General features: G+C 44.7%; 1 protein-coding gene across 5 annotated transcripts in view; it reads right to left on the reverse strand.

Annotated features, from left to right (window-relative positions):
* The window catches only part of PRKCB (protein kinase C beta), a 330,403-nt gene that overhangs the window by 257,193 nt on the left and 46,173 nt on the right, over nucleotides 1-27,037 (reverse strand). For 3 of the 5 annotated variants that reach the window (XM_042971551.1, XM_042971550.1, XM_042971555.1), the window contains exon 3: nucleotides 1,332-1,451. The exons of the other annotated variants lie outside the window; for them this stretch is intronic. In XM_042971551.1, coding sequence (XP_042827485.1) covers nucleotides 1,332-1,451 — 120 coding nt within the window. The remainder of the gene's footprint in view (nucleotides 1-1,331; nucleotides 1,452-27,037) is intronic. 5 annotated transcript variants of the gene reach the window in all.

Consider the following 27,037-nt stretch of genomic DNA (forward strand, 5'->3'; position numbering starts at 1 on the left):
ACAAAACGCAATGGAGATTCCTGCAGAGATGTGCCATAATGACCACGACAGTCAGCGTGTATGCTTCAATATCGACGCATTCAAAGGTATCATGGGAAAAAAATGCAACATAAAAAAAATAAAAAATAAAAGCTAAAGGGATCATGACCCCTTCAGGTGCTCTCACCACATGAAGATTTGACAAAGTAATTCTGCTAAATGTAAACACAGTTCGTATATATCCTTCAATCTAACGAAGTGCAGATAAGAGTTACAAAGTGCCAGGAGGCAGACGTCTTCTGTTGGTCTACACTATCTCCTTAAGAGAAAAAAAAAAAACCTCAAATTTTACATAAAATCCAGATTCTCTTGAAAAACCAGAGGAGCTGGCAACCGTGGTTCACACTCCAACAGGGCAGAGGTTACTATTAAGTGTCCTCTTTACCAGGCACCTACTCCCCAGTTAGACTGGGGCGCTCCACACCGCTGCTTTACCCCCAACTCGGTTCCCCGTTAGGTCTCCTGCCTGGATCCTGCAGGACTTGAGTTTATAACCCTTTTACATTTGCCTAGGTGTCCACGGAGAGCAAGGAAGTGTCATTTTAATCGGCCAGGGTCGTTTTTGGACACTGGACTCCAGTGTTTGCGTGGTCTTCCGGTAGCCTTCCAGGCATCACCAAGCCAAATATCACATACCGCGAACCATCAGCCCCCAGGCCTTTGGCTGGTATCGTCCCCCCTCGCCTGCCCTTTCCCGAAGCCTTTGCCCACGGGAACTCAAGTGAGCCCATTAAGATTCGACTCAAATGCCTTCGTCTTGTGAAGCCTGCCTTGATGCTAGCCCAAGAATTATGGTTCAGAATTATGGTTCACTAGTAACGTGAGGGCAAACCACATCTTAGCCCTTATTTCGTCCTGCTTTGCTTTACACTTTTGTAGGGACCAGGCTGTCTCCTCATGAGACCAACGTGTCTCTAAGGACAAAGACGAAGTCTCCAGCTCCTCAGTCATAATTCGTGGTCACTCGCTAGGCACCAGCACTTTATCTTCCTCTTCTCACTGAAACCCCACCACAGCCCCTACGAGCCCCTATCCACGTGTCCATTTGAAAGATGAGGGAACTGAGGCCTAGAGAGACTCCGAGTCCCAAGAGCGGTTTTCTTAACTGCTGTGCTGCCTGGGCACGCTGCCTCTGCTGCCCTGTACTTGGAAGGCAGTCGAATGTGTTGGGTAGAACAGAACACCTCCACCCACTGCTGCGGGACTCTTGAAGGCAGGCACCTTCCCCCGCCTCCCATCCCCCTCCCCAGGCTCAGCCCTGAGCCCGAGGGGCCTGCAGCGGGCTGTCTCACCCACTTCTCTCCCCCAGAGCCTGCAGTGAACGCCACTCTCCGCTCCCACACGCGCGCCTGACAGCGGGGCTGGGCAACCTTCCCTCATCACACGACCCCTTCCGGCAGCTCTGCTTCCCTCTGAAATTACATTAAATTGTTCCATTAGTGTCAAAAAAAAGGAAGATGCATGATACTTTTATGAATTTCCTTTTTTAAAGAAAGTTATCTTCAGAGCTGTGCTCGTGCTGACGGCTTCCAGAAAGTTGGAGGTTATGTGGGGGCAGGATTTATTTGCAGAAAATCACAAAATCAGTCTAAATACCAGAGTTTATTCCAGTTGGCTTGCCTGAATCGATACAGATATGATAATGCAAAATCATGGAAGTTGACTTCAATAGACAGTTCTCCAAAAAATGATGTACGAAACAACGATAAACACATGAAAATATGTTCAACATCATCCGTAGGGAAGTACAAATCAAAACCACAATGAGGGCGCCTGGGTGGCTCAGTCAGTTAAGCGGCCGACTTCAGCTCAGGTCGTGATCTCGCAGTTCGAGCCCTGTGTCAGGCTCTGTGCTGACAGCTCAGAGCCTGGAGCCTGCTTAGGATTCTGTGTCTCCCTTTCTCTCTGACCCTCCCCTGCTCACACTCTGTGTGTCTCTCTCTCTCTCTCTCTCTCTCTCTCAAAAATAAACATTAAAAATAACTTTTTAAACCATAATGAGATACCACCTCACACTTATTAAAATGTCTACTATCAAAAACAAAAAGAGAGAAAGAAAGAGAGAGAAAAGAAAAGAAAAAAGGAAGAAAAGAAAATACCAAATGTTGATAAGGATGTAAAGAAATTGGAACCCTAATAGACTGTTGGTGCGAATGTAAACTGGTGAAGCCTCAATGGAAAACAGTATAGAGGTTCCCCCCAAAATTAAAAATAGAATTAACATATGACCCAGCAATCCTACCTCTGGGTATATATCCAAAAGGATTTAAAGCAGAGATATTTGTATACCCACGCTCATAGCAACATTATTCACAATGGCCAAAATGTTTCAGAAGCAACTAAGCATCCATCAATGGATGAATAGATAAACAAAATGTGGTATATACATACACTAGAATATTATGCAGTCTTTGAAAGGAAGTAAATTTGGGGGTGCCTGGGTGGATCAGTGGTTTAAGTGTCAGAATCTTGATTTCGGCTCAGGTCGTGATCTCAACGTTCATGAGATCAAGCCCTGCATCAGGCTCTGCACTGACATCAGGTAGCCTGCTTGGGATTCTCTCTCTCCCTCTCCCTCTGCCCCTGCCCTCCTCTCTCACACTCTTTCAAAATAAATAAATAAATTTTTTTAAAAAGAAAGGAAGTAAATTTTGATACATGCTACAATATAAGTGAACCTTGAAGACATTATGCTAAGTGAATTAAACCAGCCACAAAAATACAAATACTGTATTTATCTGAGGTACCCAGAGCAGGCAGAATCATAGAAAGCAGAATAGTGGTTGCTAGGGGCTGGAGGGAGGGAAGAATGAAGAGGTGTTGTGTGATGGGTACAGAGTTTGAGTTTTGCAGGATGAAAGGAGTTCTGGAGATTGGTTGGTTGCACAACAATGTGAACCGATTTAGCACTACCGAACTGTAATGATAAAATGGTACAGCCCGGAAAGGACCTCGGGGAGAGTTTCGTGGATGCCTTGTGGAGCAGAGGGGTTTGGGTTGGAGCTGAGGGGAGGTGGACCAGTTGTCGGGAGCAAGCTGCTATTCTCAATGAACCTCTGTCTCCCAAACCAAAGACTATGAGGGTCAGGATCTCGCGAGAGTCCACGCAGCTCCCCTCCGCACTGCCCAGGGTAGAAGGGGGATGCGGAGCGGAGCAGAGACACAGCCAAGAAACATCATGCCCATGGCAAGGATCTGGCTGCTCCAGGGCAGAGGGAGGGATGGCTTCCAGGTGATAAGGGAAGCATGAAGGTATGGCTGCCTCTCTGTCTGAGCTCCCTCCATCCCCGCCACTCCTGGGTGTACCTAAGCTGCCAAAACAAACTTCTAGAGACCTAAACTCCTCCTTCTCCTTTAGTCAGAGACAGAAAATGGTGAAAATGCCCAGACTCCGGCAAAAACCCATCCCAACAGTCAGTACTAGATAAACACAGACCATCTCCGCAAGAGGAAACAGGAAAACCCTCTGTAGATTCACTCATTCAAAAGCACTTATTATCTCTGATTACAAGCCAGACACAATCCCTGTCTGATGGGAAAACAGACAAAAATCAGTCTGGTAAAAATTAAACCACAATGTTCAGAAAATGCCATGAAGGAAACAAATTTGTCATAGAAATGATGAAGACAAAGATGGGGGGGGGGGTCTCTCTGGCAAGTCTAGCAGCTACACACCCAGTGTCCATCCCTCCCATCTCTCTTACTAACAGAACCTTGATATTATTCAATGTTCATGGATAAAAATATTCTAACACGCAGCCTCATTTCCAGTCCTGGACAATGAGATCTCGATGGACTTCTTGGGTAGAGTATCACTCCCCCTTCTAGACTAAAAAAGACAAAGCTTTGCAAAGAAGAGAGTTTTGACCCTTCTTTATTCTTCATGCCTGGAATGCAGATTAAAGACTTGGAGGGGCGCCTGGGTGGCTCAGTCGGTTAAGCGCCCCGACTCTTGATTTCTGCTCAGGTCGTGATCTCACAGTTTCTGAATTCAAACCCTGCACAGGGCTCTACATTGACTCTCTCTCCCTCTCTGCCCCTCCCCTGCTTGCACAAACAAGCTCGCCTCTCTCACTCTCTCTCAAAATAAATAAATTTCCGAAAACATTTTTAAATAAATAGATAGATAGATAGATAGATAGATAAATAAATAAATAAATAAATAAATAAATAAATAAATAAATAAATAAATAAAAATAATAGCAAAGGCTTGGAGGTTCTGCAGCTATTTTGGGACCATGGTAAGGCCGAACTACCTGCCAATAAGCTGGTGGACCAGGAAGACCAAAGGGGTCTGATGGCTTAACGACATCATTTACCTGTTCTGCAAGGTCTGGTTTACCTACAGTCCTCTCTGCCTTTTTTTTTTTCTTTTTGCTGGACCTTACTTTCTTCTTCCTTTTTTTTTTTACAGATTTTATTTTTAAGTAATCTCTACACCCCACGTGGGGCTTGAATTTACAACCCCGAGATCAAGAGTAGCATGCTCCACTGACAAAGCCACCCAGGCACCCCTGATCCTACTTTCTTAATTTCTTCAATGATGACATACTCCTTTTGTGTAATAAGAAAAACTAATAAATATACTTCATTTTAGGGGTGCCTGGGTGGCTCAGTTGGTTAAGCATCCAAATTCAGCTCAGGTCATGATCTCACAGTTCATGGGTTCAGGGCGCACGCCGGGCTTTGTGCTGACAGCTCAGAGCCTGGAGCCTGCTTCAGATTCTGTGTCTCCCTCTCTCTCTGCTCCTCCCCCACTCACACTCGGTCTCTCTCTCTCTCTCAAAAATAAATAAAACATTTTTAAAAATTATATATATACACACACACTTCATTTTGAAATATATACCTATCTGGTTATATAGCAGAGATCATAAACATATTTTCATGAGCTCTAGTATTTTTGTCAGACTCCAGAAAACTTTGGAGATTTTTTTTCTAGATTTTTCCATAACTATTCTATCAGGAACTTCAGTCCTCAAAGCACCTTCATATAGTATCTCCTCAGATGTGTTTTATTAGTATAATTATTCAATTTTGGGGGTTTTTTTTAACGTTTATTCATTTTTGAGACAGAGAGAGACAGAGCATGAATGCGGGAAGGTCAGAGAGAGAGGGAGACACAGAATCCGAAACAGGCTCCAGGCTCTGAGCTGTCAGCACAGGGCCGGACGCGGGGCTTGAACTCACGGACCGCGAGATCATGACCTGAGCCGAAGTCGGACACCCAACCGACTGAGCCACCCAGGCGCCCCTCAATTTTGTTTTAGATCCATCCTAGGAAACATTCCAAAGGTAATAGAGCTATAGTTACTTTCCCTCAGAAACAACTTTGTCGCTGGATCCTCATCAATTTACAGCCCTCACATCATACTTACATCACGGCTCAAAAATAACTTGACAGATAGTACAGTTAACATGGCTTTTTAAACAAAATACTTGAATTTACACAGTAAGAGGAATGTTTCACCTTCAAAATACTCACTCTAGAAGGTTTAATCAAGAAAACTGGGTCTGAATGGAATTCCCAGAAAGGTGAACCAGAAATATTTTCAAACCACAACCTCTTAGCATAAGGGAGCAGCCAAGTCATGTTTCAAGCACAGCTTCACACAGATCTTTAATCACACACATGCCGAGGCTATGAACTTCTCTCTAAGCACAGAGTTGGCTGAACTCGTAAGTTTTTATTATTTTATTTATTCACCTATTTTTGAGAGAGAGAGAGATAGGGAGTGAGCAGAGGAGGGGCAGAGAGAGAAGGAGAGAGAGAACACCAAGCAGGCTCCATACTGTCAGCACAGAGCCCGATGAGGGGCTTGAACTCACGAACTGTGAGATCATGACCTGAGCCAAAAGCAAGAGTCGGACGCTTAACCGATTGAGCCACCTAGGTGCTCCAATCTCATAAGTTTTTAGATGGCACTCTATCTTTCTTCATGTATAGCCTCTCTGCGGTTGTACTTTTGAATTCTTCTTGATCCAAGAGTTATTTTAAAAGGTAATCTTTTAATTGCCTGATGGTTAGGTTTGGTTGGATATTTGTTTCATTTCAACCCTCACAAAGCAGGTAACATAATAAAAGAATGCCTATTTACTCTTGACCTGATTCTACTCAATAATGAAAACCTGGTCATGTGGAGTTGACTGCAATTAGGGAGAAAGTCATAAAGTTTCTTCCAGTGGATTTAGCCTAATGCACCAAGGACAGATTGTTGCTTCCCTGGTTTTCCTACAGAAATCCTCTCCGCTTCCCTATTATCACCATCCCAGTTTCCTTTATATCCGATGGGCTCCTTGCCATCCCTCCAAGTGTGGAAAATGCCCCATTCCCAGGTTAGATCACCCCTCTTGTTTAGAAGGTCACAACACTCATTACTTATACAAAATGACCCCACCCGGCTCAAGGGGGGGCGGTGTCTTTCACTGACTTTGCTGACAAACCCCATTCGTTAAGACCCCGTATTTCAACTCATCACAGTAACGTGAAGTGTTGCCTCAACCCACTGAAAACATTCTGGGCTAGTAACCTCAGACCACCGAGAATGACAAACACCTCAAATGTGAAATGCTTTGATGAGTCCCTCACATGCCATTGATTTGGAGGCAAGTGGATTTTTCTAAGGCAGACACGGAATTCTTTCTCACTTTGAACTGGCTTTCTGAGATCGCCTGCCCTCAGATACCCGTCAACATCATGCCAGAAAGTGTAAGAAACATCTGATCCTCTCTCTGGGCCCCTGAGGAAACATTTTTTTCAACCAGGTGTAAATGAAGGTCAGTGCCTCTGTTTTAAATGTGGTCCATCTGGAGAAGTAAAGATAACTTAGGAATGGCCTTTTGCCAGTGACCACCACCTGCGTGTGGCTCACCAGCTCTGCTCTTGTCCTTGTCACTCATATCTGTCTGGGTCGATCCCATCCATAATCTAGACCCGCGGTCCCTCCTAATCTCTGAGGCAGCATTTTTTCTTCAACTGCTCAGAGCCAAGCCATATAAACCAGGAGCCTGGACGAAACCACAGGGAAGGTTTCTCTGGGTCAACACATCACAATTCTAAAACCACACCAGGAGGGTCCATGCCATGGACCATGTACTGGTATATGGAACAAGCTCCGAGTTTTATTTTAAAAAAGCAAGGTATGCTAACATTTGAATGTGTTTCTTTTGGGAGGAAAGAAATAAATGCATGTGATATGCATGTGTATTATGGACTGGTTCCAGAAGCACAAACAAGAGATCGGTAATATTTCATAGGGAGATAACCTGAATAAGGGTCAAGGGTGGGAGAGAGACTTCTCAAGGCAAACGCTTTGGTACCTTTTTCATTTTGAACCAGTGACTATATATCACTATTCAAAACGTAATTTAATTAAAGCTTTCTTGAAAAGAGATCAGAGACCCAGCCATATAATAGGAGACAAAGATGCCTGATAAACGATGCCATTGATCTATATTTCTTGACTTGGAAAAATGTTTACAATACCTTAGTTGCGGAGGATAAAAAGAGATTTGAGAATAATGTGTTTTAGTTTGGGTTTCTAATTTTAACTTAAGATACATATAAATGATGATTAAAATCTACAGAAATATAAACCAAAATGTTAATGGTTGGCTTTCTCCTAAGTAGTGGAATGATGGGTGATTTTTATTTTCTTGTCTTGGTAATCTCCACTTTCTAATTGTTCTGTAATAATAGGCAAGCTTTTGGGAATTTTAAAATGTATTTATAAATTTAAAAAAAGAAAGAAGAACCCATGTCCTGCTTTTGTTCTACACACTCCGCTCCTTCCTAGGCAAGGCAGTGGCTTTGGGGCCACAAGACTTCACCGCGAATACCTTATTTGGAGGGGGGGCAGGCGGGCTGCCAGGAAACTTCCCCGTGGCCAGAAGCAGAGTGGGGGAGGCAGGATTTTAAAAGTCAGAGCTGTAAACCTCGGCATAAAATAAGCAGCCAGGCTCTCATTTCAGCCATGTAAACAGTAATGTGTATTCATTAAAACTGCATTAGTCTAAAGAGTCCCCAGGGATCGAGGGCTAACGAGAGGGGGTGGGGAGAGAGGCTGCTGCCGCACCTGCTGTTTGCCACACAGTGTCACGGCCAGAGAAGGGCCACCCAGAGGGGCTTCGTGGCTCTCATCAGTCTTGTTAAAGGTAAACAGACATTGAGAAAAGGGAAGTAGCCAGGAACCCAAACGTCTGGCTTGCCAGGCCCTAACCTGCCCTGCGAGATGATTCTTGAGGAAAATGTACACCCCAAAGAGGAGGCCTGCTAGGCATCACCAGCAGGGTCCACTGCAGAGCTGGGCCACAAAGAGGCGGGCACAGGAGGCACCCGCCCCTTCCCCTGGAGGCCGTGCAAAACGTGATCATGGGAAACCAACCAGGTAGGAGAGTGGTGGCCGACATGCATCAAGGGTTTACTGCTCTAAAGGCTGTACATGTCTTAACTCATTTAAATCTCCCAAAGGCCACATGAAATGTGTGCCATTACCATCCCTATGTATGGGTAAAGAAAAGGAGGCACAGGAAAGTTAAGCAATCTTCCCAAGGTCACTCAGCTAAGTGGTGGTGTCCAGGCTCAGAAACAAGTCTCACTCCAGAGCCCACAGTCTCAGACTCAACACCAATCTGCTTCTCCCAAATCTTGCCTAGCATCCGATTCAAACCCGGGCTTTAAAACGGTGACCTAGAACCCTGGCCAAGGATCTACTGGGTAGCTAGTGAGAGTAGGAACCACAGCTGTCAAACCCACAAATGCCAACAGTAGGCTGTATTGGCCCCATTGTACAGATTAAGTAACTGGGCTTAAGAGCTTGGGAATATTTCCATGTTCTCATCCTCACGACAGAAATGGAGACCAGGGCTACCCTCTGCCCCCAGGCAAGTGACACAGAAGGGACACAACTTAAGCTAAGGAAACTCAGAGAAGTATCAACAGCTCCCAGAAGCAGGGAACAAAGTTTCCTTTCCTTTTTTCTTTAATGGTTTTTTGTTGTTTTTTTTTTATTTTGAGATTAAGAAAGAGAGCCAGTGGGGGAGGGGCACAGAGAGAGGGAGAGAGAGAATCCCAAGCAAGCTCCACACTGTCAGCACAGAACCCGATGCAGGGCTCGATCTCACAAACCATGAGATCATGACCTGAGCCAAAATCAAGAGTCAGACACTTAACCTACTGAGCCACCCAGGTGCCCCCAACGTTTCCTTTTCATTTTGCACTGCACAAAGCCTGAGCAGGAATTCTGAGATGAAGAACAAAGAAAAGGAGCCAGGAGGTTCTAATTGATACTCCGAACCTCCCCACCTCCAACCCCCCAACTGAGCCAGAGAAGCCAGAAGAACTTCCTTCCCCGAACTGGGAGCAGATCAGCAGCTTCATGCTTACTTCCCCTCTCCTAATCTCTATTTAGAGCTTTCAAGATTAGCAAGTCTGATGATAACTGTTTTGGTCGCTTCACACTCTTTTCCCACACTCACAAATGACTTCCCTGAAGCCTGGCGAAGAAGGAGAAGATGAGGTTCATGGCCACGTATCTGCCAGTAGGACACCATTGAGAGCTCAGCCCCCCACCCCCACAGTGTTGGTGTTACAAAATCCCACCCCTCGCTCTAGTTCATTGGCCACCAGATCTAAGCTGGGCCAATCAGATTCTTTCACAGACTTTAGACTGGAGGCTGAGAGTCATGGCCACCAGCATCTACACATCTCCCACGTAGAGTTAGACACAAGGAAGGCAGGTGTGCACAGAAGTGAGAATAGTGAGTACAGGCAAGAAGGAGAGATGAGAAATGGAGAGCCATCTTCCAGCCCCCAGATTCCTCCCCTCTCCTTTTAGCCAGACTGACCTTCCCCTTGGTCCCAAGCAATGTCCCCACACTCCTACACCAGATAACCCCTCTAGCTTTAGCTGACTTGAATTGGTTTCTGTTACTTGCAATCAAAAACGCTTAACTAACACACACCTCACACTCACGGGCCTCACACATGAAGACCTCTGGCTAATGCACCCAAACAGCGGGAAATGAGTTAGCTGACGGGTAAACAAGCCAAAAGTAACAGCAAACAGGATGACAGTGAGGACAGCAGGACTGGCTTCAGCCTGAGGGCAGGCCCCAGGACTCAGCCAGTGTCCATTAAGCACCTATCAAGGGAAGCTGCCCTGGGAAGACAATATCAGGGGCCACTCAAATATAGACCCTGCCTTCAAGCAGCTTATAGGGGAGCGGAAAGATTCACCAACAAAGCCATTAGCGAGAAATAAGGGGGGAAATGAATTTAAGGGTTAATCTGTTGATTCTAGGCAAAAGGGGAGTTCTGAGAAGTCTAGCCCCGTGGGGGACACAAGAGGGAACACACTCCTGATGGGCAAAGGGCAGCATCTTTGAGAAAGGAGCTCCTTGGGGACAAGGAGAAGACTGGCTTGGCTGCACTGAGGCTCCAGGGAATGGAGGGTCGTAAGACTAAGCAGAGGGATGGGAAACAGGAAACAGGTCATGGAAGGGAGTCACGTCCAGGTAGACATTTCCTACCTGCTCTTCCATCATTATACACCCCCTTCACGACATCCGCTATTTCCACACACCATCCACAACACTATGACTACTTCCCTTTAAATTAAAGTTACATTACTTTTTAACTTCAAGTGGTTTTAAAATGGAAATGGTCTGAAAAATACAAACCGTATGACCAAGAAATTCCACTCTTAGGTACATACCCAAGAGAGCTGAAAACATGTTCACACAAAAATTGTACTTGATGCTCATGGCATTACTCATAATAGCCAAAAGGTGGAAACAACCTAAACGTCCATTGGTGGATGAAAGGATAAACAAAAATGTGCTATATCTTGATGGGATATTTTCAGCCATAAAAAGGAATCCTGACACATGAACCTTGAAAACATTATACCAAGGGAAAGAAGCCGGCCCCAAAGGACCATACATTGCATGATTCCATTTATATGAAATGTCCTGAACAGGCAAATCTAGAGACTGAAAGTAGATGAGTGGTTGCCGGAGGGGGGGACGGGGTTGGGCTGGAGACAAGTGGGCAGTGACTGCTGATAGATGTGGGTTTCTTATGGTGGGGGGGGGTGATGAAAATGTTCTGGGATGTTCTAGAATTAGATGGTGGTGGCTGTACACCATCATAAATATACAAAGCACTGAACAGTACATTTGTAAATTTTGGAAATGGTGAGTTTTATGTTACGTGAATTTTGACAAATGTCAATAAAATCGGAATAATAAGTAATTTTAAGAAAAATAATAATGTTTTAAAAGGAAGTGAAATGAAAAAAAAAAAAATCCAGCATCTCTTAACAGAACTAGGAGTCAACCGTAAAAATAAACACAACCAAAACAAAAACATGTTCGTTCATTCTGGCTTGACACCATTGCCTGCCTGGCCGCAGCCCGAGGTGGGTCTCGGTTAGGGTGGGGGTTGGGGTGTGAGTGAATTGTAAAGCACACTGGTGCCAACCTGAGGCTTCCTGCTTCGCCCAGTCAGAAGAATAAGGAAAAAACAAACAAAACAGGAGAGGAGAGAGAGAAGAGAGGAAGAGGAAAGGGAGAGAAAAGAAAAGAGGAAAAAAAAGAAAAGAAAAGAGAAAAGAGAAAAGGAGAAAAGAAAAGAAAGAAAAGAAAAGGAGAAAAGAAAAGAGACTATGTCTGCCACACTGTGATCTCATGTTAATTAGTGTCAGGTCTTAAAAAAACTTGTTGCCTGCCCCAAGCCCCACCTGGACCTTTGGGAAACTTTGCTCTAAAGGATGAAATCAATGTTCACGTGTTGCCTTACCATGTGCCAACCGATGTACCTGACACTCAACATTGGGTCATGTCATTAATCTATCACAGCAAGCGTGTGGCCTCAAGCCCAGAGTGAGCAGGAGCCAGGAGGGAACTTGGAGGGGGGCGGGGCACATAATGAGGAAGGTGACACTGACCTCAGGCACATCAGTAGGTGATGGAGGAGAAAGAAGTTCAGAAGGGGGACAAAGATTGCACCACATGCTCTTCCCCAGGCAGCACAGCTTGTCGCTATGGACTGAATGTGTGTGTCCCCCTAAAATGGACATGTGGGAGTCCCATTCCCAGTGCAATGGTATCTGGAGACGGGGCTTCAGCAGATAATTAGGTGATGAGCACTCATGAATGGGATGAGAGTTCCTACAAGAAGAGACCCCAAGAGCTTGCTTCCTCTCCCCCTGCCCCCTGTCATGTGAGCACACCCAGGGAAGTCAGCCATCCATGAGCCAGGAAGAGAACCTGCTGGCCCTCGGACCTCCAGCCTCCAGAACCGTGAGAACCGATTCTTGTTGTGTAAGCCACTCAGTCTGCGGTACTCTGGGAGAGCACCCCAAACAGACTTGTGATATAGAAATATGGAAGAAAACTCACAAACAGCAGGAAGGTGTGGTTGAATGGAACGGGACCTGTTGGCACCTTGTAAAACCTGTGTCCCAGAAAGGCATCTACTGAGATGGAAAGTGGATCGTGACCCAGGAAGTGAAAGGACACGTGACGTCAAGTTTGCGGTGTGGGTCTGTTGGTTCCACAACCAGGTATTGAGTGTCAGCCGTGTGCCAGGCACTGTTCTAGGCACAGTGCACGAAGCAAAACAAGCCCCGGATTTTGGGGGGCTTGTATTCTCGTGGATGTGAGGGATCACACTACTGACGCGGGAGAAATGGGAGGGTGCTCGTGGAGGTGGTCACTGTCTTCCTTTTGCACACTTCTACTTTATGGTTTTCCTTTTTAAGTTTTTTTAAAAAAATGTTTGTTTTCAGAGAGAGAGAGCATGCAAACAGGGAAAGGGCAGAGGGAGAGAGAGAGAGAGAAGGAGAGAGAGAATCCCAAGCGGACTCTGCAGTGACAGCGTGGAGTCTGATGCAGGGCTCCATCTCATGAACCGTGAGATCACGACCGGAGTGGAAATCAAGCATTGGATGCTTAACTGATTGAGCCACCAAGGCGCCCCTACGTTATGGTTTTTCTATATTGAGTATGTGAGAGTATTCTGAAACAAAGGGAAGGCCCAAACATCTCAGCTCGGCCAGGCCCCTGAGTTCTGGTTCTGTCTCCTGTCACAAGTGTCACAAGTGTGTTAGAGCCACACACAGTGAAGCCTGGTGTTGGTCCAGTATACTCCATGCAGGTGCCTTTGCAAAGCTGTTCGTGTGCCGGGGCCGTCCTCCCCGTATTCTCTGTCTATAAAATCCCCAAAGGGACCCCTTTTTCAAATCACTCCTACCACCTCCAGGCCTCAGCAGCAATCTCCGCCCTACAGCCGTCCTGAATAATCCCATCTAACCAGTTAATCTCCAGAGTCACTGCTCAAAGCTCAGCCAGTTCCCCTCTGGCTCTTCCTTCTCCCAGGGCCGGGGATTTCAGCCCCCTTCCCTTTCATCTTTAGTCTCACTCACACCCCTACCTATGCTACACGGAATTTCTCTCCTCACCTGCCGCCCCCAATCTCCCGGCACACTTGTTTCCTCCCCGGAAGGACAAGCCCATGGGAAGAAGGCAATGAACTGACCCTCTGTTCAATCACAAAACTGCCACCGCAAGCCTCAGAGGTTGTGCTCCTGGATCCAAGGGCAGGTGAGGTCCCTTGGCCTGAGGGCGTGGCTGGCAGGGGGACAGGCTCAGGCTGGGGCGGAGGAGGTTGGTAGAGTGTCTGCAGGGCCGGCTGGGAATCCCTGTTCCTCCAGGGTCTGCCTGTTGGTCCCTTCCGCCACAGACTCCATACTCACACCAAAGCTGGGGTCTCTGGTCTCTAAGAAAGGCACCTCCCTGACTGGCTCCTAGATGTCTGAAGCCTTGATATCATGGACGACCGCATTTCAGGACATGAAAGGGCCTACGTGCACCTGATCAAGAGTCTATTCCACCCAGGCCTGATACAGCAGTGGCTCTCAACTGGAGGCCATCTGGAGCCCCTAGGAACATTTTGGCAGTGTCTGGAGACATTGTTGATTGCCACAATGTGGGGTGAGAGCTGACGCTCACATCTAGTGGGTAGAGGCCAAGGATGCTACTAAACATCACACACAACACAGAACAGCCTCTAATGAAGACTTATCAAGCCCAAATGTCAATAGCACCAAGGTTGAGAAATGCCGCTCTAACTAAACCCCTCCCAGCACTGGGAACTCACGGTCCCCTCCCACCAGCCCATCCCCATCCAGGCAACCCACTGCTCCTACACACAGTATTTCTGGATGGTTGCATAGATGAGGCTTGGTTCCAAATCCTCCAGAGGTCGGGGTCTCTGCCTCTACTCCGCTGAAGCCCCCTAAAACTCCTTGTCGCCTCGCTGCCTCTGGAGGCTCTCAAAAAATGAGTCCAAAATCCCTCCTCCACAATTTAATATATGATAAAGGCGGCATTTCAATTCTGTGGGAAGCGATGGATTATTCAATAAATGGTATTGGGACAACTGGCTGGCCATCTGGTAGAAAATAAAGCTAGATCCTCACCTCCCTCCTAAAACCAAAATAAATTCCAGATGGATTAAAGATTTAAATGCAAAAGGAAAAAAAAAAGTTTAAGTAGTAAAAGAAAATATGGGAGAATTGCTCTCTAATCTCGTTGAGGAGGAGGCCTCTCTAAGCAAGACACGAAATATAAAATACACAAAAAGAAGAAGGTCATCAGTTTGGCTATTTAAGAATTTTAAATACCTACAGAGTAAAAGAGTCCATAATAAACCAATTTCTCAAAGTTAAAAAACCGACTTTACGTACTATTATATATAAGACACGTGCCAAAAACTTGTTCTTTAATCATAAAAACCTGTTAAAATCAGCAAGAAAGTAGAAAAAGTAGGCAAAAGACAAGAGACAGTTCACAGAGAAATGCAGAGTTTTCAAACATAAAAAGGTGCTCGTAGGCAAATAAGAGGGATACTCCAGCGAGACACCAAGTTGTCACTAATGAGGTTGGAAAAGTGAAAACATTTCAATAGTGTTCTGTGCTGGTAAGAGTAAGGGAACACACACTGTCAGATGGAAATGCAAACAGACCCACTCTGTCAGGCAAGTCAGCAACATTAATATCAAAGCACACGCCCTTCGTCCAAGAGATGTCAATGCTGTATCTATCCCTGGACATGAACCCAAACCCACACAGGTAAACACATACAGGAATGTTCATGACTGCATTATTTGCAACGGCAAGAACACTAACAACAACATCAATGCCCGTAGTTAGAGAACCAGCTCAATACATTATCCTGCATTCATAAAATGTTATGAAACTCTCAAAAGTAAATGAGGCTGCTCTATGTATCGATCCCCAGGAGACCTTATCAAAAGGAAAAGCCATGGATGAATGGGTATCACAATAGATTTCCCACTGGACAAAGAAAAATGGACAGGTGCCTATTCGGTCATTCGTTCAACCAATATTTATTAAGCACCTACAATGTGCCAAGCACTGTCCTAGGTGCTGGGACGCCGCCAGGAGAAATTCCAACACAGTATGCATGACTGCACACGCCCGGAGGAAGCCTGGGAAACTGCGAACAGTGGAGGCTTTGGGTTGGTAAATTTGGCAAATAAAACAACAGGGCAGCTGGGTAAATCGGAATTTCATATAAACAGTGGCTAATTTGGTAGTACAAGTTTGTCCTACGCAATATTTGGGATATACTTATACTAAAAAAAAAAATTATTCCTTTAGCAACCTTACTCTGGAGGTGCAGTGAGGGAGAATGAAGCCTCTTGAACAGGAAAGAGATTTCCTTTGGATGCTACTGTATGCGGTAATGTATTGCACTCCTTGGAATTATAATCAAGTATATGCATTGCTTTTTGTTGTTTTTTTTTTTTTTTTTTTAATGACACAAATGAGTAAGAAGAGAGAAGAAATTCCAGCTTACACTGCAACGTGCTTTCCTGGCCAGCTCAGCCCTTGGAGTCAGCCCGGCAGCGGGGCGGCCGCATTCCAGGCTCCGCTGCTTCTCTAAATGGAAGCACTCGTCCCACACCCCAGCAGCAAGCTAGCAAACAAGATTCCAGGCTGTGCTATTTTTTTTTTTTTTTAAACAGGTTCGATGCAAAGAAAGAAATATAGAATGCAGTGGGGGAAAGAAACACCGGGCATGGTAGAAACTAGCCTTTTCCAAGAGAATTGAGAGAAATAAAGTTACATCTCTTGAACAGCCTGGTTCTTTTAAAGATCTCTGGGGCCTCTCAGATAATCTCCGTCTGTCCTTCCCTCTTTCTTCAGAGAGATCTTATCACTCCGAGAGGGAAAGTGCATTTTGTGCAAAGATCCCACCCCCAATCATTATGTCCCAAATATTTTTTGAGCACGAACAATAATGATATTTATAAAACACTATATGCCAGGCCCTCTTCAAAGCATGTTAACCAATATTAACGCATTGAATTAAGTCAGTAACCCCAGGAGATAGATGCACGTAACATCTTTTGTACATGTGGACACTGAGGCACAGAAAGGCTCAGTAGCGAATGAAGACCACACAGCCGGCAAGCAGAGGAGCCAGAATTCGAACGCAGCTAATCTGACCCCAGAGCCCACCTCCTTCACCCCAGGCCACGCCTGTCGCAGGCACTGGGTGGTGAACCAGAAACCAGACAGACACAGTCCTGTCTTCACGGAGCCTGTGGTTCGTGAGCGAATCAATCTAATATTGGGCAGATGGCACTAGGCTCCACGACAGACACAAATAAACACTGGAAAGGACCACTCACTCATTTATTCAACAAATATTTAATCAGGCCCTCATGTGCACCCAGCACTGCTCCAGGATGCAGCAGAAACAAGGCAAGCAGATCCCCAGCCTCGTGAAGCTCATGGTCCAGTAAACACCCAGGAGGAATTTCAGAAAGGATGTCAGCAAAGGCCTGTCTGGAGAGGAGACTTCTAAGCCAGGGTGACATTTAAAGCTGAGACAAAGAACATGAGCTTAGCATCTGAGGAGGAAAGTATTCAGGGCACAGGGAACCACACAGCTGCAAAAACCCTGGGTGGGGAATGAGTTCAAGTTCATCCTCAATCCCCAAACCCTTCCGTGGAGGCCTTGTCCCCCACAGCATCCCCCCTCCCATCCAAGCCAAAACAGCTGTCTGCTTGCTGAGCTCCCCTCCCAGCTATCTGCACAATCTAAGGCAGAAACAATTTAGCCTCTTGCAGTTTAGAGGCATGTGCTTGCTGAGTAATTGAAGTATTATCTTTTTTAACTCTCGAAATGAAGGCACTTCTGACTGTTCACGTTCTGACCAAGCTTCGAGAATAGCTGCTGCTGCTGCTGCTGCTGCTGGGAGAGAAATGATGTGGCAAATCCAGTACCCAAATGTACAGAGCAGATCTGTCTAAATCCAAGTGGAAAAAAACTAGGCCAGAAACCAGCAGAATCTCCAGCTTGCTCACTCTCTCCCTCTCTCTCTCTCCCCCTCTCCCTTTCTCTCCCTCCCCCTCTTTCCCTCTCCCTCTCTCTTCCCCTCTTTCCCTCTCCCTCTCTCTCCCCCTCTTTCCCTCTCCCTCTCTCTCCTTCTCTTTCTCTCTCTCTCCCTCGCTCTCTCCCCCTTTCTCTCCCCCCTCTCTCTCTTCCTCTCTCCTCCCTCTCTCCCTCTCTTCCTCTCTCTCTCTACACACACACACACACACACACACACACACACACACAAGCGCACGCGCTAAGGTTCTCTTCCTATCCCTACTCACAAAACCTTTGGGCCATGTATTTTTGTCCCAAGCAGGACAGCAAAAATCAGTGCTCTTCACCAAAGCCGTCTCAGTGAGAGGAAGGGTTTAGAAATAACACATGTAAAACTCTGAATCCAGGTTCCGAGCACAATGTCATCAACAAATGACAGCTATTATCGTGCAGGAAAAATGGTGAAGAGTGAGAATCTGGAGCCAGACAACTTAGGTTGTAAATACTAGCTAGAGGCCAGCTGTGTGAGCAGAGCAGCTGCTCTGCCTCAACCTCCCCATCCATAAAATGGGTACTGTTATGACAGGGCTTACACTTCACATGAGTTACTGCACGGGAGAGAGAGGCTGCAGACAGTGCCGGGCGCTCAGTAAGTACTATCTCCCTTGCTACCCTCTACTACGACCGCTACTCTTATCACCATTCTGTTGTTGTTAGTAGTAAGACCCAAATTGAAATCACCCGTGAATTCTTTCTCAAAGGACTTCTGACCACTCCACAAAAAAGCAGAGGCAAATGTGCCATAGTTACAGAAGATCAGCAGCAGGGAAAACTGGATGAGGGGTATACGCGAACTCTCTGTATTAACTTTGCAGCCTTTCTGAAAACCTAAATATTCCAAAATAAAAGTTGTTTTTTTTTTTAAGTCAGAGGCAAACATTTTCTCCCTGCCTCCTCAGCCCTTCTCCCTCACCAACAGAGAAATCCAAGTCTTAGAAAGGACATAACATCATGCACACAGATAAGAACCACACGCCCACCCCACACACAGCCCTCCCTCTGCCCTCTGAGGCTGCTTGTCAACTGGCGGGGAATTAAAATCAAGTCCTCAAGTAAAAATCCGGGAACTCTGCCTGCCATCAGGTTTTCTCTCTTGTGAGTGAATATTTATTGAGTGCCCACTGTGTACCAGGTACCAGTTCCAGGAGCCGGGGAATACAGTGAACAAGACATACACACAGGCAGCGATGGGAACTCAGAGAACATATTTGCCAGGCCAGAGTCCTCCTGTGGCCTCCGGTGCTGGGGAACGGTCACTGCAGGGTTTCTTTTTTGGCCACTCAAATCTTTGGGACCTCAGAGAAGGTGCTGCTACCAGCCAATTCCTGCAAAGGAGACTTTGGGGGCAGGGGAGAGGGGGGTGCATTCAAAGCTCAGACGAGAGTCTGCAGCCCCAGGAACCCAATCAGGAGGGTTTCTGGGCAGGACTGGCAGAAGCAACCCAATTTCCCATTTAATTCCTACTTGGCATTCCAAGGAGATGGGCAGGAGAGACCTGCCACGTTTGTCTTTAAAAAAAGACATTTCTCCCACGGCTTCCTCTTCTTCTAATTCCCTCATCTATCCATCTACTCTCCCCTTCCGCTCAAAGCTGTTTCCTGCAGATAAAAACACCCCACAACTTCCAGTCTGCAAAGTGAGATTGCAGCCAGCAGGCTCTAAATGCCGCGCGCTCCCAATCAAGCGGCAGGCGCCCCCGTGGAGTTAACGATTTTTCTTTTAGGCAAGAGAACCCATGCCTTCTACTTACCCTTAGGGGAAAGCCCATTGGGGAAGGGGGTGCATGCGATCGATCATGAAGGATTGGCTGCAGACAGAGGGGCTCTTGCTGCACCGTACGAACCGTGAGCAATTTGAAACTATACCCAAAACCCCCACAAGCTCAGAGCCAGAATGACAGACACAATTTATATTCCCAACCCGTCTTTGGGAACTGCATTTTGATTAGGGAAGAAAGTTCATCCTGTGGATTAGTCAGTTCCAAGCAGGGGGAGGGGAGGAGGGAACAGAGGTGCCCCTTTTCAGTTCAGAAACCTCACAGGAGAGGGGGGAGGGTCCAGCAGGTCTAGAAATGGGGACACGAAGAAGGCGTGGCACACGGGACCAGATCCCACTGCCAGAAATCTCTAGCCAAGTTGAAAATGCACATGCCTTTTTACCCAGAGCAGTTCCATTTGCAGGACCCCAGATTACAGATGTGCTCACAGTCTTATGCCCGTCACCAGGAGGCTGCACAGGACATCCGCCGAAGGGAGCACTGTGTGGCTGTTAAAATGAACACAGCTGCTCTAGATGTGCTTGGAGAGCTCCACGATACATCGCCAGGTAAAAAACAACAAGCCAAGAAATGTGCATACGGTGTTACTAAGGGTATAAAAAAGATTTATACATGGACTATCTCTTTACTAAGACATCCAACACTAGTAACAGTGCTGTCCCTCCAGAGACGAGAATAGAGCGCCTGGGGACAGCAGTCAAGAGGGAGATTTGTTGCTGCTCCATACCGCGTTATGCCTGCGGGATTTCAAACTTCACATTACATATTATTTTTGTTAAATATTTATTTATTTTTGAGAGAGAGAGAGACAGCACAAGCAGAAGAGGGGCAGAGAGAGAGGGCGAGAGAGAATCGTAAGCAGGCTTCACGTTGTCATGAAGCTCGATCCTACGAACGGCGAGATCATGACCTCAGCCTAAATCAAGAATCAGACACTTAACTGACTGAGCCACCCAGGCACCCCTGTATTACATATTTAAAACAAACTATTTTAATGCATAATAGATAAATAAAAATACTTTGGAAAAAGAAGACAAAGGAGGTTATTATCAATTATGATCAGCACATGCATACATACACACACACACACACACACAGAGTTTGGCACTGGGGCTGTCTGAATGCTGCAAAGGTACATCCATCATCGTGTTCAAGCCAGTAAGTTGATACTTGATTTTTGTAACCAGGAAAATGGCCCAAGTTCTCAGCAGAGAGATCTGGGGGAAATGTCTTCCCAACAGTCAAAGAACAGAGAATATATTGGTCTTACCAACAGATAAGGAATGGAATGCACAGTTTCCCCTAAGCTGTCTGTCCTACGACAATTATTACCCTTGACCTTCTGCGCCTTCTGCAACGCCAACCAATGTTGCAAATGCCAAAAGCCAGTTCCCAATGTCTCTGGTGCCTGAAGGCCAACCTGTGGCCATCAGTCCCACCCCCTTTTCCTTGGGAGCAGGTGGAGAAGCAGTGTTTCACATGTTTGGCTGTGCTGACTGGCAGATTTCCACTTCTGCACAAACTCCAAGAATGACCTCAAAAAACAAACCGTCAACAGGACCAAGGACAAGTCCTGAGCCCCAGTGAGAACTATCTCTCACCTAACACTATTCATAAAATGAAGAGTGTTAACTATTTGTCTTCTGGCATAGAACTAAAGAATCACAGACATTACTTCATTGGACCCTCAAAACAACCCAATAAAGTACAGTCATTATCACCCCATTTTACAGATGTACAAGCCAAGTGAAGAGGTTAAATGGCTTGATAAGGATCACACACTTAGGGGCACCCAGCTGGCTCCATCAGTAAAGCATGTGACTCTTGATCTTGGGGTTGTAAGTTCAAGCCTCACATTGGGTGTAGAGATTACTTAAAAATAAAATATTAAAAAAAATATATTGCACACTTAAGGATTGCATAGTGGCTGGCAGACAGTAGGTTATCATTTAGTAATAACTACTATTACTAGTATTATTATTTTATTATGAACTTTTACCTTTGTCAATGTTGTCATACTCCTTCCTATCTAAGAGTCTTTGCACAGGCTGTGCCCTCCGCCTGCAATGCTTTTCTGCCCATCCTCGCCTATTTTTTATTTAAACTTCACTTAGTCAAGAAAGACTTCTCTGACCCCCCAAAATAAGAGAAGTCACCTTGACATACACTCTCACCCACCTTATTCTTTTCATTTATAGCACGTATCATAACGGGAATTATACTATTATCTGTATAATTATTTGCCTGTCTGTCTCTCCTGTTAAGTGGTAAGTTCCATGAGGTAGGGACTGTTCTTGGCATACAGCGGGCATCAATTAAATACTAGATGGCAGGAACAGGGAGGAAGAGGTGGAAGGAGAGGCGAGGAAGGAACCAACAAATGACTGAACTTTAAAGACAGGGTCTGGGCGCCTGGGTGGCTCAGTGAATTGAGCGTCCGGCTTCATCTCAGATCAGGCCCTCACTGTTTGTGGGTTCGAGCCCCACAATGGGCTCTGTGCTGACAGCTCAGACCCTGGAGCCTGCTTTGAATTCTGTGTCACCCTCTGTCTCTGCCCCTCCCCTGCTCATGCTTTCTCTCTTTCTCTCTCTCTCTTTCTTTCTCTCTCTCTCTCTCTCTCTCTCAAAAATAAGTAAACATTAAAAAAAATTTAAAGATAGACAGGGTCCCAAAAGATCAAGCAGTCCAATACCCTCCTCAGCTCACAGTTGAAGACAGGAAGATTCGTGGAGGTCAGGGTCAAATCAGACAGGATCCACTATTAGAAAGTGGTCGGTTGTAGAAAACTGGTCCATTCCAGGAACTGGAGGACATGAGCTTCCATGTGACAGCTGAGTGAGCCAACTGCAGGTGCCTAGCAGAACCCCCCAACCGGTGATATCTGATATAGCAGGTGTTTGATTAGGGCTTCACCTAAGAAAACATGTGCATTTAAATTCACCTCAAGAACCTTTTTCCAAGCTTATGAAATCGGTCTGATTATCCCTTCACAAAGTCTAAAAAAGCAAAAAAAAAAAAAAATTCTTCACACATCAACAAGCAGGAGTCTTTAGATTCAAAATGCCCTTGCAAACCCACAGGAAACGCTGCTCTTGTGTATCACATCACAGCACGAAGTCCCCACTTCCTTCAGGGGGAAGAATGAAGCCATCTGGCAGGAGTTGCTCTCAGCTCTTTCCCGCCACCCCCCTCCCTGCTCAGGGCTCTACAGAGCTTCTCACTCATGCCTCCCCCACCCCGCCGATCCATCCCACTCCAACAGAAGCACAAACTTCATCCTCATAGGTCCTCCAGCCTGTTTATATAGTTAGGCTCTCCATTCCAGGGGAAGCTTATACTATTTATATGGTCAATACCTCGCACAGAGCCTGGCACATAGCAGGCACTCAATGTTTACTGGATGGATGGATGGTGGATGCATAGATTTATGAAAGGATACATGAGTGGATGGGAGAATGAATGGATAGATGGTTGGATGGATGGGTGAGTGGATGGACGAATGGATGAAGAGCATTCCACCTGACCTTCAGATGCCCTTTCCAACCTTTCATATGATAGCTTACAAGAGATTAACTGTGCTTTTGTGTATTGCTTTAATCCAAACCCTAATTGTTGAATATAAAAAAATTTTTAATGGAAGCAATATTAGAATAAGGCTATTTATTTCCTCTCGCAGGGCCCTTGCACGTACTGGTCCTTCTACCTGCAATGCCCTTCCTCCTCTCTTCTCATAGCTCTCTTCCCCTCTTCTCTTTTCCTTAAAGTGCCAGCATAAATATCACCTGCACAAGAAGCCCTCCCTCATTAAACTTCCTAGATACCCCCCACAAGCTCACTATTCTCTTGAGTCCCTTATCTATTTCCTTTTTTTTTTTTTAATGTTTATTTATTTTTGAGAGAGAGAGAGAGAAAGAAAGCACAAGCAGGGGAGGGGAAGAGAGAGAGGGAGACACAGAATCCAAAGCAGGTTCCAGGCTCTGAGCTGTCAGCACAGAGCCCGATGCGGGACTCAAACCCACAAACTGCGAGATCATGGCCCGAGCCAAAGTCGGACACTTAAACCGACTGAGCCACCCCAGTGCCCCTCTTATCTATTTCCTTTATACTGTTTTAACTTGCAGTCTATTTTTCTGCTTACTTCTTTTTGTCTCTCTCATGCTATAAATGTAGGTTTGATGAAACACAGACTAGCTCTATGTCACACACTTTTTTCCCAGCACCTAGCATAATGCCTGCATATAGTATATCTTCAATAAATATCTGTTGATTGAGTTAATTAATCAGTTAGTTAAGTCAATAAGAGGGAAATGGGCCCAAAGAAGTAAGTTTTAGGAGTTATGTCTCAAAAAATCTTCTTGAATCAAATTAAATGATGCAAATATCAGTAACAATTCATGTGAAATAAAATATATTTAAATTTTTTCATAAAATCCTGGCCCAGCAGTCTTTTTTTTTTTTTTTTTTTTGGCTCAGAAATCTCCAAAGGCAGAAGAGTAGACTGGAAGAGGGAAGAAGTAAAAACTTGCAAAATGCTTTGTCTTGCAAAAATGTCAATGGGTTGATTATCACATTAAAAGGCAAAGTTTCATAATTCAGAGAAAAAATAAAAATTCAAATATATGTGGTTCGCAAGAGACTTACTGAAAATAAAAAGACACAAAATAAAAATGAAAAAAGGGAAATCTGTAATGAGTAGGAATATTAATATCAGACAAAATTTAAAGCATGGAAATATTACAGAGGACAAAGATGAGTGCTCTGTATTCATAAAAAGTATATCAATAATAACAATTCCATGTGCCTGGCACTGTGTTAAGCTCTTTACATTTATTACATCATTTAAGTATTAAAAAAAGAGTTATACTGGCATTATTATTATCACCAAGTTTGCAGGAGAATATAAAACCGTCCCATCATTTCATCATTTGCAAAGAGCAGCCAAGAAGGGTTTGAGCTTAAACATGTCTGACTTCACAAGAAAGACTAGAGAATTGTGAAATTCTGACTCCTACAACATAAAACTACATGCAAAATACATAAAGCAGAATTTGTTTTAAAAAATATATAAAGAGGGGCGCCTGGGTGGCTCAGTCGGTTAAGCGGCCGACTTCGGCTCAGGTCACGATCTCGCGGTCCGTGAGTTCGAGCCCCACGTCGGGCTCTGTGCTGACCGCTCAGAGCCTGGAGCCTGTTTCGGATTCTGTGTCTCCCTCTCTCTCTGCCCCTCCCCCGTTCATGCTTTGTCTCAAAAATAAATAAACATTTAAAAATTTTATATATATATATATATATATATAAAGATGTGTTGAAAAAAATCACTATCATGGGAGACCAGCATACATACTATCCAATCTTTGACAAAACAGTAGACATAATTTAAATTATAGAAGGCATTCAACTCAAGAAACTAGGAAGAAGCCATAACGCTGAGGAAATAGTGAAGAATAAGGCAGGAATTAATACAACATGAAACGGAATTGAAGGATCAATTTAAAGGGAGGGTGTTTGAGGGGAGAACAGTAACACTCTGGCAAAGCTGGTCAAGAAGATTTCAAAAATCAAAAATAGGAACATCTCCGTAAAAATGAGAAACGAGACAGAACTTCAGATGGCAAGGAGATTTTACAAATCACTACAGAATAATATGTACAGTCCTATACTAATAAGTTAGAATTCAGTTAAATGATTATTCTTGGGAAAACATACAAAGTATGCCAAAAATGGATACAATTGGAAATTATATAATAATGGGATAAATTGGAAAAATGATCAAATAATTGATCTCAGAAAAGGCACTAGTCCCCAAAAGTTGTTTTTTATTTGTAGGCGGGGAGTGGTATGGCAAATATGCTCAAACTTTTAAAGAACATTATCCTAAGTATCAAAAAAAAAGGGGGGGGGGAGGAAAGAAAGAAAAGATAGGCTTCCCAGATGTTTTGATGAAAAGAGCAAAAACTTGCCGAAGATAACAGACCAACAAAGAAAACTTCCAGACCAGAGATACTAAATGTAATGTAAATAAATTTAGCCCAATAACATAACAAAAGAATAATGTCAGAATGAATCAAGTACCGGGAAGGATAGTAACAATAGATGTCATAAAGGTTATACATTGTTTTGGTGTTTTACGATGAACATTGATTTTTCAAAAGCAACAGTGTTATTTTCTGGTAGAAAATTGAAGTGATGATCCTATCTAGTGACCAAGAGAATTTGGAAATGTATGTATTGTAGGTGAGGGTATAGATTAGTGACCACTTCCCTGGAGAGCCATCCAGCAACAAAAACCTTTAAAATGACCAAGTCTCTGACACAGAAATTGCAATCTGGGGAACCGTGCTAGGATATGTATAAACAACAGTTCCGGTGTTTTTATGCCTCCTGTAGCCGTGCCCTTTGGTAACGTCCTCCGAAACATGCTCTGGGCTTGGCCACTGTCACACGCTTTGGCCTATGGGACAGACAAAAGCTTGACACAAACACAACAAAGTTTGTGCGTCGGGGACTTTCATGCTGCTGCTCTTGCAACTCTGTGACTGCTACGCAGACAAGGCTGGCAGCCTGCGAGATGGGATACCACAGTCACCCAAGCAATCCAAGCAATCCACCAGCTAGCTCACTGCAAGCACCTGAGTGAGCCTACCCTATACCCACAGATTCCAGCCCAGAGCAAAAGAACTGCCTAGCGCAAATTACAGCCCTGCCGAACGGAAGTATGTGTCGTCTTATACCCCTAAGTTGTGGGATGGTTTGTTACACAGCAAAAGCTAACTAATACTAAGGATACTAACTTATTCTTAGGAAATATTCAGAAAGAGCCATCCAAAGAGATAAATAGACAAAGATGTTATTTGTAACAGTAATATTACTATTACATATTGCTATTAAATATTAACATTATTTAAATATACTTAAATAATATTAAATAATAGGGGCTGCTTTAGGTAAATTTTGGTATATACATTCCATGAAAATCCACACAATCGTTAACAATCCTTTGTAGAAAAACGTTTGATGTGGCAAATATTTACAATGTACAATTTAGTGAAAAAAGAAGACTATAAAACAGTATTATGGTATGACACGATTTTGGTTAAAACATGAAAATAATTACACATATTTATCTGCATGGAAAAACACTGGAATGACATAAAAAATGTTACCAGTGTCAGTCTTTGAACATGAGGGGTTTTTCCTTTTTCTTTCTTTTTCCTTTTTTTTTTTTTTCTTTACACTTTTCATATTTTCTGCATTGATCCTAAGTCAGGACTTGCAAACAATCACTGGGCTGCCCTGGGAGCTGAACCTGGGACACTCTGAGCCCACGGAAGGCCACTGCTGAGAAATCAGATAAAGGGTAATCCAGGCATGGATGTTAGAAAATCCTCCTAGTATAATCCCTGTTAAACCAGCCTAAGCATGGTGCTTGTCAGCACACTTGGGAAAAGCAAAAGGAGAGAGAGCTAGAATAGAGCCGCCATGTTGCTGGCAAAGCCCTTCATGCCATGGTCAATGTATTGACTCCGCATCCACCAAGGTTTCCTGGCTTCTCCTGTCTACAAGTGTCATTCTCTCCTCCAGGCTCTCTCTCCCATATTCCCTTCTTACCTTTCCCTTTATCTATTGGTCTTTTGGATTTTCTCAGAGTCCCTTTGAGGGTAACAGGAGAGTTCAAATAAGGGGCTAGCGGAGAGGTATCCAAAGATAAAGTACATCCAGGGTCTTAGCATGGCTCCCCCATTACACTCCA

This window comes from Panthera tigris, chromosome E3, assembly GCF_018350195.1.
Source record: "Panthera tigris isolate Pti1 chromosome E3, P.tigris_Pti1_mat1.1, whole genome shotgun sequence".
Classification (NCBI taxonomy): Eukaryota; Metazoa; Chordata; class Mammalia; order Carnivora; family Felidae; genus Panthera; species Panthera tigris.